The following is a 13,364-nucleotide window of genomic DNA, read 5'->3' on the forward strand; positions in this document are numbered from 1 at the left end:
AAGCGCTCTCTCAGGGCTGGCTGACACGCTGCAGACAAAGCGCTCTCTGGTGGGCCCAGCTCTCTCAGTGCTGACTGTCACACTACAGACAAAGCGCTCTCTGATGGGCCCCGCTCTCTCAGTGCTGACTGTAACGCTGCAGACAAAGCGCTCTCTCAGCGCTGACTGCCTCACTGCAAACAAAGCGCTCTCTGATGGGCCCCGCTCTCTCAGTGCCGACTGTCACACTGCAGACAAAGTGCGCTCTGATGGGCCCCGCTCTCTCAGTGCTGACTGCCACGCGGCAGACAAAGCGCTGTCTGGTGGGCCCTGCTCTCTCAGCGCTGACTGTAACTCTGCAGACAAAGCGCTCTCTGGTGGGCCCGCTCTCTCAGCGCTGACTGTCACTCTGCAGAGAACGCGCACTCTGGTGGGCCCGCTCTCTCAGCGCTGACTGTCACTCTGCAGACAAAGCGCTCTCTGGTGGGCCCCGCTCTCTCAGCGCTGGCTGTCGCACTGCAGACGGAGCGCTTTCTCAGGACTGACTGTTGCACTGCAGACAAAGCGCTCTCTCAGGGCTGGCTGACACGCTGCAGACAAAGCGCTCTCTGGTGGGCCCTGCTCTCTTAGTGCTAACTGTCACACTGCAGACAAAGCGCTCCCTGGTGGGCCCCGCTCTTTCAGTGCTGACTGTCATATTGAAGACAAAGCGCTCTCTGGTGGGCCCGCTCTCTCAGTGCTGACTGTCACACTGCAGACAAAGCGCTCTCTGGTGGGCCCTGCTCTCTCAGCGCTGACTGTCACACTGCAGACAGAGCGCTCTCTCAGGGCTGACTGTTGCACTGCAGACAAAGCACTCTTTGATGGTCCTCGCTCTCTCAGTGCGGACTGCCACGGTGCAGACAAAGCGCTCTCTGGTGGGCCCTGCTCTCTCAGCGCTGACTGTCACTCTGCAGACAAAGCGCTCTCTGGTGGGCCCCGCTCTCTGATGGGCCCCGCTCTCTCAGCGCTGGCTGTCGCACTGCAGACGGAGCTCTCTCTCAGGACTGACGGTTGCACTGCAGATAAAGCGCTCTCTCAGGGCTGGCTGACACGCTGCAGACAAAGCGCTCTCTGGTGGGCCCTGCTCTCTCAGCGCTGACTGTCAGACTGCAGACAGAGTGCTCTCTCAGGACTGACTGTTGCACTGCAGTCAAAGCGCTCTCTGCTGGTCCTCGCTCTCTCAGTGCTGACTGCCACGCTGCAGACAAAGCGCTCTCTGGTGGGCCCCGCTCTCTCAGCGCTGACTGTCACACTGCAGACAAAGCGCTCTCTGGTGGACCCTGCTCTCTCAGGGCTGACTGTCGCACTGCAGACAAAGCGCTCTCTGGTGGGCCTCGCTCTCTCAGCGCTGACTGCCACACTGCAGACGGAGCGCTCGCTCAGGGCTGGCTGACACGCTGCAGACAAAGCGCTCTCTGGTGGGCCCTGCTCTCTCAGTGCTGACTGTCACGCTGCAGACAAAGCGCTCTCTCAGCTCTGACTGCCTCACTGCAGACAAAGCGCTCTCTGATGGGCCCCGCTCTCTGATGGGCCCCGCTCTCTCAGTGCTGACTGTCACACTGCAGACAAAGCGCTCTCTGGTGGGCCCTGCTCTCTCAGTGCTGACTGTCACGCTGCAGACAAAGCGCTCTCTGATGGGCCCCGCTCTCTCAGTGCTGTCACACCGCAGACAGAGCGGTCTCCAGTTAACTCTCAATGTAACCTAGTCGAACCTCTGTTTAACCTAGATGTGCCTCTATACAATCCAGTTAAAGATCTGTGTAACCTAGTCAAGCCTCCGTTTAAACTGGACGTGCCTCTATATAATCCAGTTCAACCTTTTAAGTAACATAGTTAAGTCTCTGGTTAACCTAGACGTGCCTCTATATAATCCAGTTAAAGCTCTATGTAACCTAGTCAAGTCGCTGGTTAACCCAGACATGCCTCTATTTAATTTAGCTGAGTCTCGATTTCAAAATGAAGCGTCCATAAGGTCCTGTCTAGTTTTTTGCAGATCACCCCCATCCAGCCTTTTCCAGAGTTCTGGGAAAGATGGTGCCTGGTTCGGTGCAGGGACGGGGCATTCGTCTACGTTCATCCCGGAACACTCGTCCTCCAGGTCACGCACGGCGTCCGCATCCTGCCTGAAGGGAAGTGCGTGAGCGAAGACAGCGACATTACTCTTTGGGTTTAAAGAAAAAGGGGTAACCCTGTGTCCCTCAGAACTTGGGTGATTGTGAAACTCTGCCTGATCTGGAGCGACACGGTCAGATCTGATCGTAGTGGAGATAAATACACGGTCAATCGCTGGAGAGTCGCTGTCTCATCTCTCTCTGCTTACGGAGAATGGCCAACTTATATGAAGTTGATTATTAGATTGCTTGAGTATTCATTGCCTCATTGCATGTGTGTTTCCGAGAGTTTTCAAACTTTTGTTCTGCATTATTTAGCACTGTCAAAGTGATTTGCCTTACCCCATAGAACCTCTTTTGTATTTAACGACATTACTCTTTGCACAAACGGTTTTAAAGACTGATTTACACTTTTTTCTTTCCCTACTTCACGGTGCAAACGTTGGAATCGGGTGCATAAGAACGATGGGTGTGCAAACGAGGACTATGTTGGCGCGCGAGGGCTCTCCGTGGACGCTCCTGGAGGCTGCGCCGAGGCCACGCAGGCACAGCTGGTGCCAGTGAATGCACAAGTGTGAAATCACGGGCGTGGACGCGCCGAGCCTTGGTACAGCGCCAAGCCCGGGTACAGCGCCCACCAGCCCGGGGGGCATGAGGGGGCTGCAGAGGGAAGCATCGTTTTGGTGAAATAGTCCCCAATTCTAACAATCCAGCACGAGCCACTTAACCTCAGTTCCTGGCTCGGGTATTGCTAGGGCCCCGGCGTCTCATTCCTGGGGTCGGCCGTTCAGGCTCCCAGTGGCTCTAGGCGGTCCCCTCAGGGGTGGCTCTAGGCTCATGGCTGCCTTGGGCAGGGAGCGTAGGGAGGGGGCCCCGGAAGAGGGGGTCTGGGCGGGGCCCCGGAAGAGGGGGGGAGTCAGGGTGTTTGGAAGTGGAACAGAGCCAGGGGCCGCCACGCAAATATGTATCCATCCTCAGAGGATTATTATATTAAGAATATATTGGCGTGGTGGCCCCAGTGGTTTGGCGGCCCTGTGCGGTTGCACGGCTTGCACATGCCTAAGGCCGCCCCTGGTCCCCTGCTCGCACCCGGGTATTAAGGCGGTGGTAGGAGGCTGGCTTACCCGGAGCACAGGGGGGGAGGAGCGCCCTCCTCGGCGGCTCTGACTCATCACCTGCCGACGACGGAGGCGACTCATTATTACAAGGCGCTGTCAAGAGAATGTATCCCTGCGCGACACGTCCTATCAGCGCGGATTAATATTCCGGGCCCGCATTGTCACTGCGGACAATATGCTGAAAAGGCCATGCTCGAAATCTGAATTCAATACAGGTTTTTCTTTTTTATCTTTAATACAAATGTGCCCCTTTTTAACACAACCATTTATTTAGCATTTGAAAAATGCATGAGTTCAAATAAAAATATTTTCCATAAAACCTACGCAGGCATATTGAGTTTGTTTTCATCATACAAACGTAATTTTAATGTTTTTGTAGCTTGGGGTATTCGGTTAGCCGTTGAAAAACGTGGCAGAACAGATTAAAAGCAAGTGCGACGGAATTTATTAAAAAGTCATTATTAAATTGTGAGCAAAGAGGTAGGCAGCTTGTCATAATTACTGATGCGGTATCACTGGGCATTTTATAATGGCTGAAGAACAATGATAACAAAATTCATAAGTCACTGCATTTGTAATAGGTGGTTTGTTTGCCATAGTTTAATTAGTTGTTTACAAGCCTTAACTTGGTAAATAAACGTTAAAAACAAAGGACGACGAAAATCAGATTTTTTTTTTTAAAAAGGATGAAATTCTGAATTCATAGAAACATTTGTCCGTTTCTTAAAAAATCCTTACGCACAAATAAATCTGAAAGAAAAAAAAAAGTTTAACCCCTCCGCTGCTGCCGTCGGCCGTTGGACGTCACGCGACTTACCTCCCTGGTGCTGCGCACGACCAACGGCCGACGCGGCCGCACCCGTTTCTTTGAACGTTCAGCACTGGCGCTGAACGTTCGAAGCAGCAAACGGATTAAACCCTAACTTCACGCCACCAATGGCAAACACAGGAGCGATAAACATGCATATGTTCTGTCTCTTATGGTTACCAACACGTTAAACATCCCTCATATTTTGGGATTAAGATTATAGAGACTTCAAAGTCCCCACGCCAGCGTCAGAAATTGGCATTCTTACATTAGTTAGAACGCGCAGGAATAAAATTGGTTCTAGCATTGCGTGCGGCCTTGGTATTTCTGACCAGCAAGTTTGTAAAAAAACAAAACTATTGTGTGATCTCAAAGTGTACCCTAATATAGGTGAAACTTCGCACTGGCCAATTGAAACTAGGAAAGCGAAGGCATCCTTAACGTATGCGGTAGACCGGCCTTGCACCACCTCAAAGCAGATAGAAGGACCAGAAATAATATTTTTTCGGTTAGGAAATAGAGCAAGTTCCTACAAATGTCTTTTTCGAAGGCTTCCCAGATTGGCATGGAGGCGCTGTTAAGATTCCCGGGCACATGTGCCAAGACAAACCAGGGGCAGTTCACCCACTCTACTTGGACTCAGGAGAACCATAATTTTCCGCCCTCTGAACAGGATGTATGTCGTTACCACGCATACTTTTACAACGCATGCCTTTACCACGCAACTTTTACAACGCAAGTCGTTACAACGACTTGCGTTGGGGGGCGCTGGATAGTGAATAGTTTAATTTACTATTCCAACTCCAGTCCCCGTGGATAGTAGGGAAGGTTTTGGATAGTAAATTAAACTATTACCTATCCTAAAGCGCCCCCCAGCGCAAGTAATTCTAACGATTTGCGTTGTAAAAGTTGCGTGGTAAAGGTAGTGCGTGATAAAAGTTGCGTTGTAAACGCTGTTTACCCTCTGAACATGATGTGATCAGCCAGAGTACTTCAGACCACACTAACTGTTTAGGGCAGACATTCTGGCAAATTGTTGTTCTCGTTCAGGACACCATAGGAAAAACCTGTTGGTCCCAAGCATGAAAACAAAGAAATAATCCCTATACACTGAGGTAAAACTCTCAGCATGTCAGGGCCACATGGCCTTTGTGATTCAATAAAAAAACTCCTTCTTGAAAAACAAAAAACTCTGCTGTGTTGGGTCACTGAACATGGCGCCCGCACAGCTAAGCTTCAGTAGAGTTGCTTTATCAGCATCTCCTCTGAAGGCAAAAAGACCTCTGCCAATAAGCTCAAAACCTGTAGATATGATGCGCTTTACTCCAAAACATCAGCAAACTTTATTACTTGGCGGAATGGAGTACAGAGCCACAAACTCTGAATACACCCCAAAGTCAGTAATATCCCAAAATCTCTTCAAAACCGGTTTAGAAACTGAAATACAAAATAAAACAGAAAAAACCCTAAGTCACCTGGGTCTATATCTACAAGTCAACTATAGACATAGAGACAAAAGTCATTGAATTAAATGAAACATAGGAATTCAACTATGTCAGCTTGTTGTCCTTGTCAAGAAGGGCTGGAAGGGCCACCAGGACCACATATTGTTCTACTCAAGAAACAGACTCAAAAGAATATAATCAAAACATAAAAGACTTATGCAAGTGAACATCTGCTGTCTATCTTCTTGTGTGCTCGTCTTGGCGTAAATCTGTGGACACAAAGCAAGAAAAGAGGCAACATTTCTGAGGAAAGCGCGGAGATTCAGATGCTACTAATGGCAAATGTGACGCGGAGTTGTGTCATAGCTCACGACTGAGCAGCCTGGTCTTCATAGAGATGAAAAGCTACGGAACCTTAAGTAAGATGTTCACCCAAAAAAGTATCTAAAGGAAGACTACAGGAACCTCAGGGCGAAAACAAGAACCATGAAAATAATACATTGGGATGAAATCGATGTATGAAAATAATGACATGGTATCAACATAATTTCTCTATGGTGCACTCCAAAAAAGCTGTAAGAACTGGGACAACTTTATTGCCATCCTCCGTAAGTACGTAACATTCCGCAAAAGGGGTAAAGCATATCAGGTAAGCGTACATCTATCTTTACGCTTGGTGGTGGGAGCAACGTTCCCCAGCTTTATTCATTTGATCAAAACAGTTCCCATACATTTTAATAAAAAACAACCTTTCTTGAACAATTGAGTTCCTGCGAGTTGAAAGAGAAGAAGTGTCTCATCTACGGTAAAGTGAGAGGCGTGAGAGACCGCTAAAGAAGAAAGAAGTCTTCTTTCTAGGGTCCCTGCTACCTCACAAAAGGGAGAATGTGTGCAAATGGATAATCAGCAAATCTAAAGGCAGCTTGGCAGCAAGTAAAGGCTTTAATTGATGGAATCTGGAATTTGCCATTTGAATGGAAACGTATAAAAATGTTTTACACTGGGTACAGTTAGCGTCTCACTAAAAACATAACTTTTGGAAGCACTGACACATTTAAACAATCTTTTTACACATTTTGCAACAGCTCATGTATAGTGTAATATATTTTTTAATTCGCACATATTCACAGTGCTTTCTATCACAGGCTTGAACTTCGTAGCACTATACATACGAGTCACTATTTCCCCAGGGCGCTGACCAGCACTAAGGTCAGTGGATGTCTGGATACACGCAGTGAGCACATTAACCAACTGAGCTTTCCTACCAGAAAAATGCATTTCCACAGATAAATATAAGTTGCATGTAATGTTAATTTATGGTGTGGGCAGTATATTTAATATGTAGTTACCTTGTAGGTGAAATGACAACAAAATAACTATAGATTTTCTTCTTTTCATGTCTGACCACGCCTCCACCACACTCGCTGACCCCACCCACTGCACTCAAGATCACAGTTCCCAAACTTTTCTTCATGCACCTCGGCCACTGTGCACACCCAATTTAACTACCATTTGTATTGAAGACTCATGACTTTGCCACACAAAAACACATGATTAAATATCACATCTTGCCTTTGTGTTTCTTTTGATGGAGAAACTTTAATCAGTGGATTCTCCGCCGGATTTCACAGCTCCTCCAGAAATTTGAGTATCTTTCACTAATAACCTACTCTATGTAAGGCCCTTAGACAGTGCTTGAAATGGAAAAATAGAAGTGCAGGTACTCTGTACCAGATTACCTGCTTGTTTCTGAGAAGTGCCGGTACTCTCCAATTAAAAGTATTACCTCTATCTTAACCACATCGATGCGGCGGCTATTCCGCCGCAGCGCTAAGGGGGCGGGGCGGCCGCACGCATGCTGGTGACGGAACCGCTCCGTCACCAGCCGCGGTTGGGCTGTGCTTATGACGGAGCGGTTCCGTCATGGCCCCGCCCGTTCAATGGAATGCCCAGCGCAGGCGCGGAATCCGCGCCGCGCAGGCGCCGCGAGCGGGCCATGACGGAACTGCTCCGTCATCAGCACAGCGCCAACCGCAGCTGATGACGGAGCGGTTCCGTCATCAGCATCGAAAGAGTTAAGAAGTGCAGGTACTCTCTGTCTTAAAGTAAAAAAGTACCGATACTTAGTACCAGACAGTACCGGCCTATTTAAACCACTGCAGAGTGCAATTGACAGATGCTTTGTGCCTCTCATGGCAACTAATCCAATCGAGTGACCTGGAAACAGAAGCTGCTCAATGGACTGGTTCCAGGTCAACATGGCGATAAGAGTTTAAAAGAAGGTCTGGCATGCTGCGAGAGTGAGCTGGGATGGCAGCGCTAGGGGTGGGTTGGTACTGCCAGCTGGAGTGTCTGTATGTATTACTTTATGCACTTAGATTTATCACTTGAAGTACCAAGGAGCACTGCTACAGGGCTGTCTTTACTACCCGTCACTAGTGCCCCACCCCCCAATGTCTTTTCCCACTTTCGTCTGTAATGATTGGCGTCACCAAGGAGGGGTCAGCTGGAGTCAGGGCCCAGCTGTATTCCCCTAGCCTCTTAGTGCCCCATCACCAGCCCATCAGTCAAACTAGTGGTGGCGGAGCAACTTAAAGTTCGTTTCAGGCTAGAGCCAAATGCTGTTATGTTATGTTAAAAACACTTATTAAGCACACGTACACCAACCGTTTCATGGCGCTGTAGTGAAGGCCAAGGCAGTGGACAGGGGGCGCACTTAATCAGTATATGCTTGAATAAACAACAAAGTCTTCAGCTGTTTCCTGAACTGGGTTAAGGAAGTAAGAGAACTTAGCTCAGCCGGGAGATAGTTCCAAAATGTGGGGCTAAGACTGAAAACCTTAATCCACCATACTTCTTCCATTTGGCAGATGGAACTTCCAATAAATTCAGGTGGGAAGATCTAAGGTCTCCAGTGGGAATGTAGCGGCGTAAGCGAGCCGAAATGAAAGCCGGGCCGTTACAATGTACTGCTTTAAAGATGGTGCAATCCATCTTAAACGCACAGCGCTTACTCACTGGTCGCCAATGAAGGCTTTTCATTAGTGGGCTAACATGATGCCATTTAGGCTGATGAAAAATCAGCCTGGCCGTCTGGTTCTGAACAAGCGGGAGGCGCTTCAATCGGTACGCCGGAATACCAGCATACAATGAATTGGCCTCATCCAAGCGAGAGCTCACTAGGGCTAGAGTGACCAAGATCATAGCTTCCCTGCTCAAAAATCTACTAATCTTCTATATTCTACGCAGCTGAAAGAAGCCAGCAGAAACAACTGAGCTGATCTGGGCTTTCATGGACAGATCATTACTTATAATGAAGTTGGAGTGCCAAGGATTTGCTGGACCACCCGAAAGAATCAGCTCAGTTTTCTCCGGGTTCAGCTTCAACTGGTTGTTGTTCGTGTCTTGAACATTGGACTCAGACAAAGCTGATGGACTGATGTTGAACACCAGTTGAAGGTCATCTGCGTAGTTAAAAATTTGGACATTCCTTTCCCTCAATGAATGAGTTAAAGGAAGAAGATAGAGATTAAAAAGGAGCGGGGAAAGAGAGGAGCCCTGAGGAACCCCACAGGTAATGTCACTATGACTAGAGGAGAAGTTGGCGAGGCGCACCGCTTGGGCTCCGGCTCGGGCTCGAGATCCTCTTAGAACCTCGAGCCCAAAACAAGCCGAGCTTTCATGTGGATTCTGCCTGTCACCCTCACTCTAACCTTGTGCAAAAAGCTAAAAACAATGTATTAACATTTGAGGTAAAAGGAGAGACTAATACAGGACTATCTAGTGGCTTTTTAGTATAAAATTGTACAAAGTAAAACCAGAAAACCTGAGATTAATCCCAGCTTCCCCACTTAACCAAAGTATGTGATCTTAGGCAAGCATTTTGTTTCATCACCCCACTCTTTCTTCATTACCGTGCAATGAACCTTTAATGTCACTTATTAATGTCAAAGCTGCAGCATGTTAAAGAAATGTGTTTATTTTTTTATTTTTGAAGAGACGTCATCATATTTTTTGTGTGATTTTAGTTCCATGATTTGCACGGCAGATATTTCCAGGGCTCGGCTCGTGCACGGGCTGGCTCGGCTCTCTCTGTTCATTTGTCTGCTTACCCACCTCTAGGCAAAGCAAATGTCAGTTTACAAGAAAACAGGAATCGAGCACTGTTGTCTAAGCCTGTAGGAAGAGGCAGAACTGTAGGAGAATAAATACAGAGAACAAAAGATGAAGAGAAAAGGAAAATGTGAAAGCAATTTAAAAGGAAAGGCGCACAGACCAACAGGCACCCATCCGCACAGACCAACAGACACCCATCCACAGAGACCAACAGGCACCCATGCACAAAGACCAACAGGCACCCATGCGCACAGACCAACAGGCACCCATCCGCACAGAACAACAGGCACACATGCGCACAGACCAACCGGCACCACTCCACACAGACCAATAGGCACCCATGCGCACAGATCAACAGGCACCCATGCACACAGACTAACAGGCATCCATTCACACAGACCATCAGGCATCCATTCACACAGACCATCAGGCACCCATGCACACATACCAACAGGTACCCATGCACACAGACTAACAGGCATCCAGCCACACAGACCAACAGGGACCCATGCACACAGACCAACAGGCACCCATGCGCACAGACCAACAGGCACCCATGCGCACAGACCAACAGGCACCCATGCGCACAGACCAACAGGCACCCATGCGCACAGACCAACAGGCACCCATGCGCACAGACCAACAGGCACCCATGCACACAGACCAACAGGCACCCATGCACACAGACCAACAGGCACCCATGCGCACAGACTAACAGGCATCCATTCACACAGACCATCAGGCATCCATTCACACAGACCATCAGGCACCCATGCACACATACCAACAGGTACCCATGCACACAGACTAACAGGCATCCAGCCACACAGACCAACAGGCACCCATGCACACAGACCAACAGGCACCCATGCGCACAGACCAACAGGCACCCATGCGCACAGACCAACAGGCACCCATGCGCACAGACCAACAGGCACCCATGCACACAGACCAACAGGCACCCATGCACACAGACCAACAGGCACCCATGCACACAGACCAACAGGCCCACAGGTACAATTGTATACAGACAACACACATGTACACAGGCAATACCCATACAGACTCACATGAATGTACAAACAGTTACGGGTGGGTGGCTGACTTGAAAGCATTGACATGCTGATAACACACCTGCTGGCATCTGTTCACACACAGACCAACACACAAACCTAGCAACCACATGGTAGTGAGTTGGCACACTGTGGCAAGACTGGCTACGCTGGAGCAGGCATGCATTCATTTTGCCCGCTTTTTCTACAAAAATACATATATTTGCTTAAAAGAATGTTCTTTCTTTGTATACATTATTTTCAATGTTTCTATTTTTATCTTATGTTTCTGTCTATGTTTAGCTCTTTAACCTGGCTAAAATCCCAATTTTGTATGTTTATGTCGGAATTTCGCCTGAGTCCTCTGTATGCCTTTCAGAGTAGCACCGATGAAAACGTTACTCACTGCTGTACTGATTCTTTTACTCAGCTTTCCTCTGACTTTCATTAGAATGTGTTTACATTCCCCTGAAAAAATGAATGGGTCACACACAATAACATTATGGGGCCTATTCCGTTGTCGGACGGACTTAGGTCCGTCCGACATCGGCCCGGAGCTGTAACCGACCGACCTGCTGTCGTCGTTTACAGCCCTGATAGTACGATGCGACGGAACAGGGTTCGGTCGCATTTGTATACCTTACAATGCAAGCATGCTTTCCGACCGGAAAGCATGCTTGCATTGCTGAAAGCAGGGGTGCAGTTCATCCCTTCACCCTGTGGCCGGCACCCCAAGGTGCCTGCCACTGGGTGCAGGGATCAATGGAGGTGCACCATAGGCGCCCCCAGGCTGCCATTCGGCGGCCTCACACCCATGGGGGCCCTGCTGGGGGCCCCCAGAGACAGCTTCTGACAGCCTTTTCGTGCTGGACAGACCGGCACGAAAAGGCAGTGAAAAGCTGTCATCCTACTCCCTCAGTCGCACGGAGGCGACCGGGGGAGTACTGGAGGATTTCCGGACTGTGGACAGGCTCTCCGAGCCTGTCGTCCATAATCCGGAAATCCAAGTCGGATTCCTTCCCAACCGAGCCCATCGGAATGGCTCGGTCGGGAAGGAATCCGACCGGGACTGACCGATTCGGTCGGAAGGGCCCCGAACATGGTCCGGAGCCCTTCCGGACGAAATCAGAATCGGCCCCTCTATGGGACATGATGAAATACAAGCGGCTGACGACTCAGTAACTTATTTCACCGAGGAATTGCAGTGATATGGATACAAACAATTAGTACACATAACTGTCCTCAAGATGGACTCTTTGAAGATCAGACTTCTTTTTGACCGCGTCACCAATGAAAATCTCAGCCGAGACATTAAAGCGACGACGAGGGTAAACTCTAATTTTCAAACACGACACTTGTATGGCTCAAAAGCAAAACACATCATGGGGTCCTACAGTTCCACAAAGTACACCAAGTCTCTTCTTGTTGCAAATTTAGAATGAAGGCCCAAAGCTGTATTAGGTCAAAACTGAAAATGTAAGCTTATTTGCACTCAAATCCTCAGGTTCTTGGAACTGGAGGCTTCCGGCCCCCGTATAAACGCAGTAAATGCAAAACCCGTGGAAGGGCAAAATTCCAATAGTAAAAATGTCATTTTCCAATAGATGAGAAAAATACTATTTTTGACTTTGAAAGGGGATTTGCATTTATTTAGAGAACCCCTTACAGAATTTAAATTGCTTTTATTATACCTCTGGCTTCTATTGGGGAGATAAGGATTTGACATTCTGATAAATTGATGACATGGCACAGAAATGCTCTGCTGACTGCATTCCCTCCAGCCAGACCTAAGAAAGTGTGGTGCTGATCAGCAGTAGTGTGGGGTTCCCTGGCTGGGTAGCAAGCTCACCTCTGGCGCGATGTAATCTGGCGTACCGCAGAACGTCTTGGTGGTCACACCATCCCAGATGTTTTCTTTGCACATCCCAAAGTCTGCAATTTTAATGTGTCCTTCGGAATCCAGCATCACATTGTCCAGCTTCAGGTCCCTGCAGGAGAAGCAGCCGCCCTTGGTGAGAACTCGGAGGATGTGACAGACAGTTATACAGAGACTTACTTACCTTATGCTCCTTACTATGAGGAAAGTGCAAGAGTTCCTCACACCACCACCTCTTTTAAGGAACATTCCTGACCCATATCAGGAAGGACAACGCCTTTGTTTCAGACCTTTCCCCCAACCCCATGCCAGGAAACAAATCATATAAAAAGGAGATTTTTGCTTTTCTCTATACCGAGAAAAGCAGGGTTTCCCTTCTTTCTAGAATTGTCTCCCTTAGCCCTATCCACAGTGGGGCATCCTCCTTTCAAGTGGTATAAATCTTACCTGTCAGGGAGCACCATTCTTAAAGGATGCTTCACTCCCACCCATACCGAGTGTAAAACACGTCAATATGAAGGCATCTCTCACCCATAGTCCCAGTTGAGCACTTTTTAAGGTTTCTTACATACTCATATCTAGAGTGAAAGAGTGAGGTGTCCTTGTTTAAATCATATATAGAATCCTGTATCTTTCATTAAAGAAGCTTCTCCCTTATCCACAACCTGAGTCGATCGCCTTTATTTGCAAAGTATCTCTCTTTTGTCTACATCTTCCTTTAACAAGGCTTTGTTCCTCCTATATCTTGAGCAGTGTCCCTTCGGGTATAAGGCGGCTTTACTCTTATATAATTCTAGAGTGGATAACCCTTCGTTAA

The 13,364-nt window shown here is 48.2% G+C and overlaps 1 protein-coding gene across 2 annotated transcripts in view; it reads right to left on the reverse strand.

Moving 5' to 3' along the window:
• The window catches only part of PRKCB (protein kinase C beta), a 1,135,405-nt gene that overhangs the window by 281,586 nt on the left and 840,455 nt on the right, over window positions 1-13,364 (reverse strand). For both annotated transcript variants that reach the window (XM_078664821.1, XM_078664820.1), the window contains exon 13: window positions 12,521-12,659. In XM_078664821.1, coding sequence (XP_078520947.1) covers window positions 12,521-12,659 — 139 coding nt within the window. The remainder of the gene's footprint in view (window positions 1-12,520; window positions 12,660-13,364) is intronic.

This window comes from Lissotriton helveticus, chromosome 10, assembly GCF_964261635.1.
Source record: "Lissotriton helveticus chromosome 10, aLisHel1.1, whole genome shotgun sequence".
Classification (NCBI taxonomy): Eukaryota; Metazoa; Chordata; class Amphibia; order Caudata; family Salamandridae; genus Lissotriton; species Lissotriton helveticus.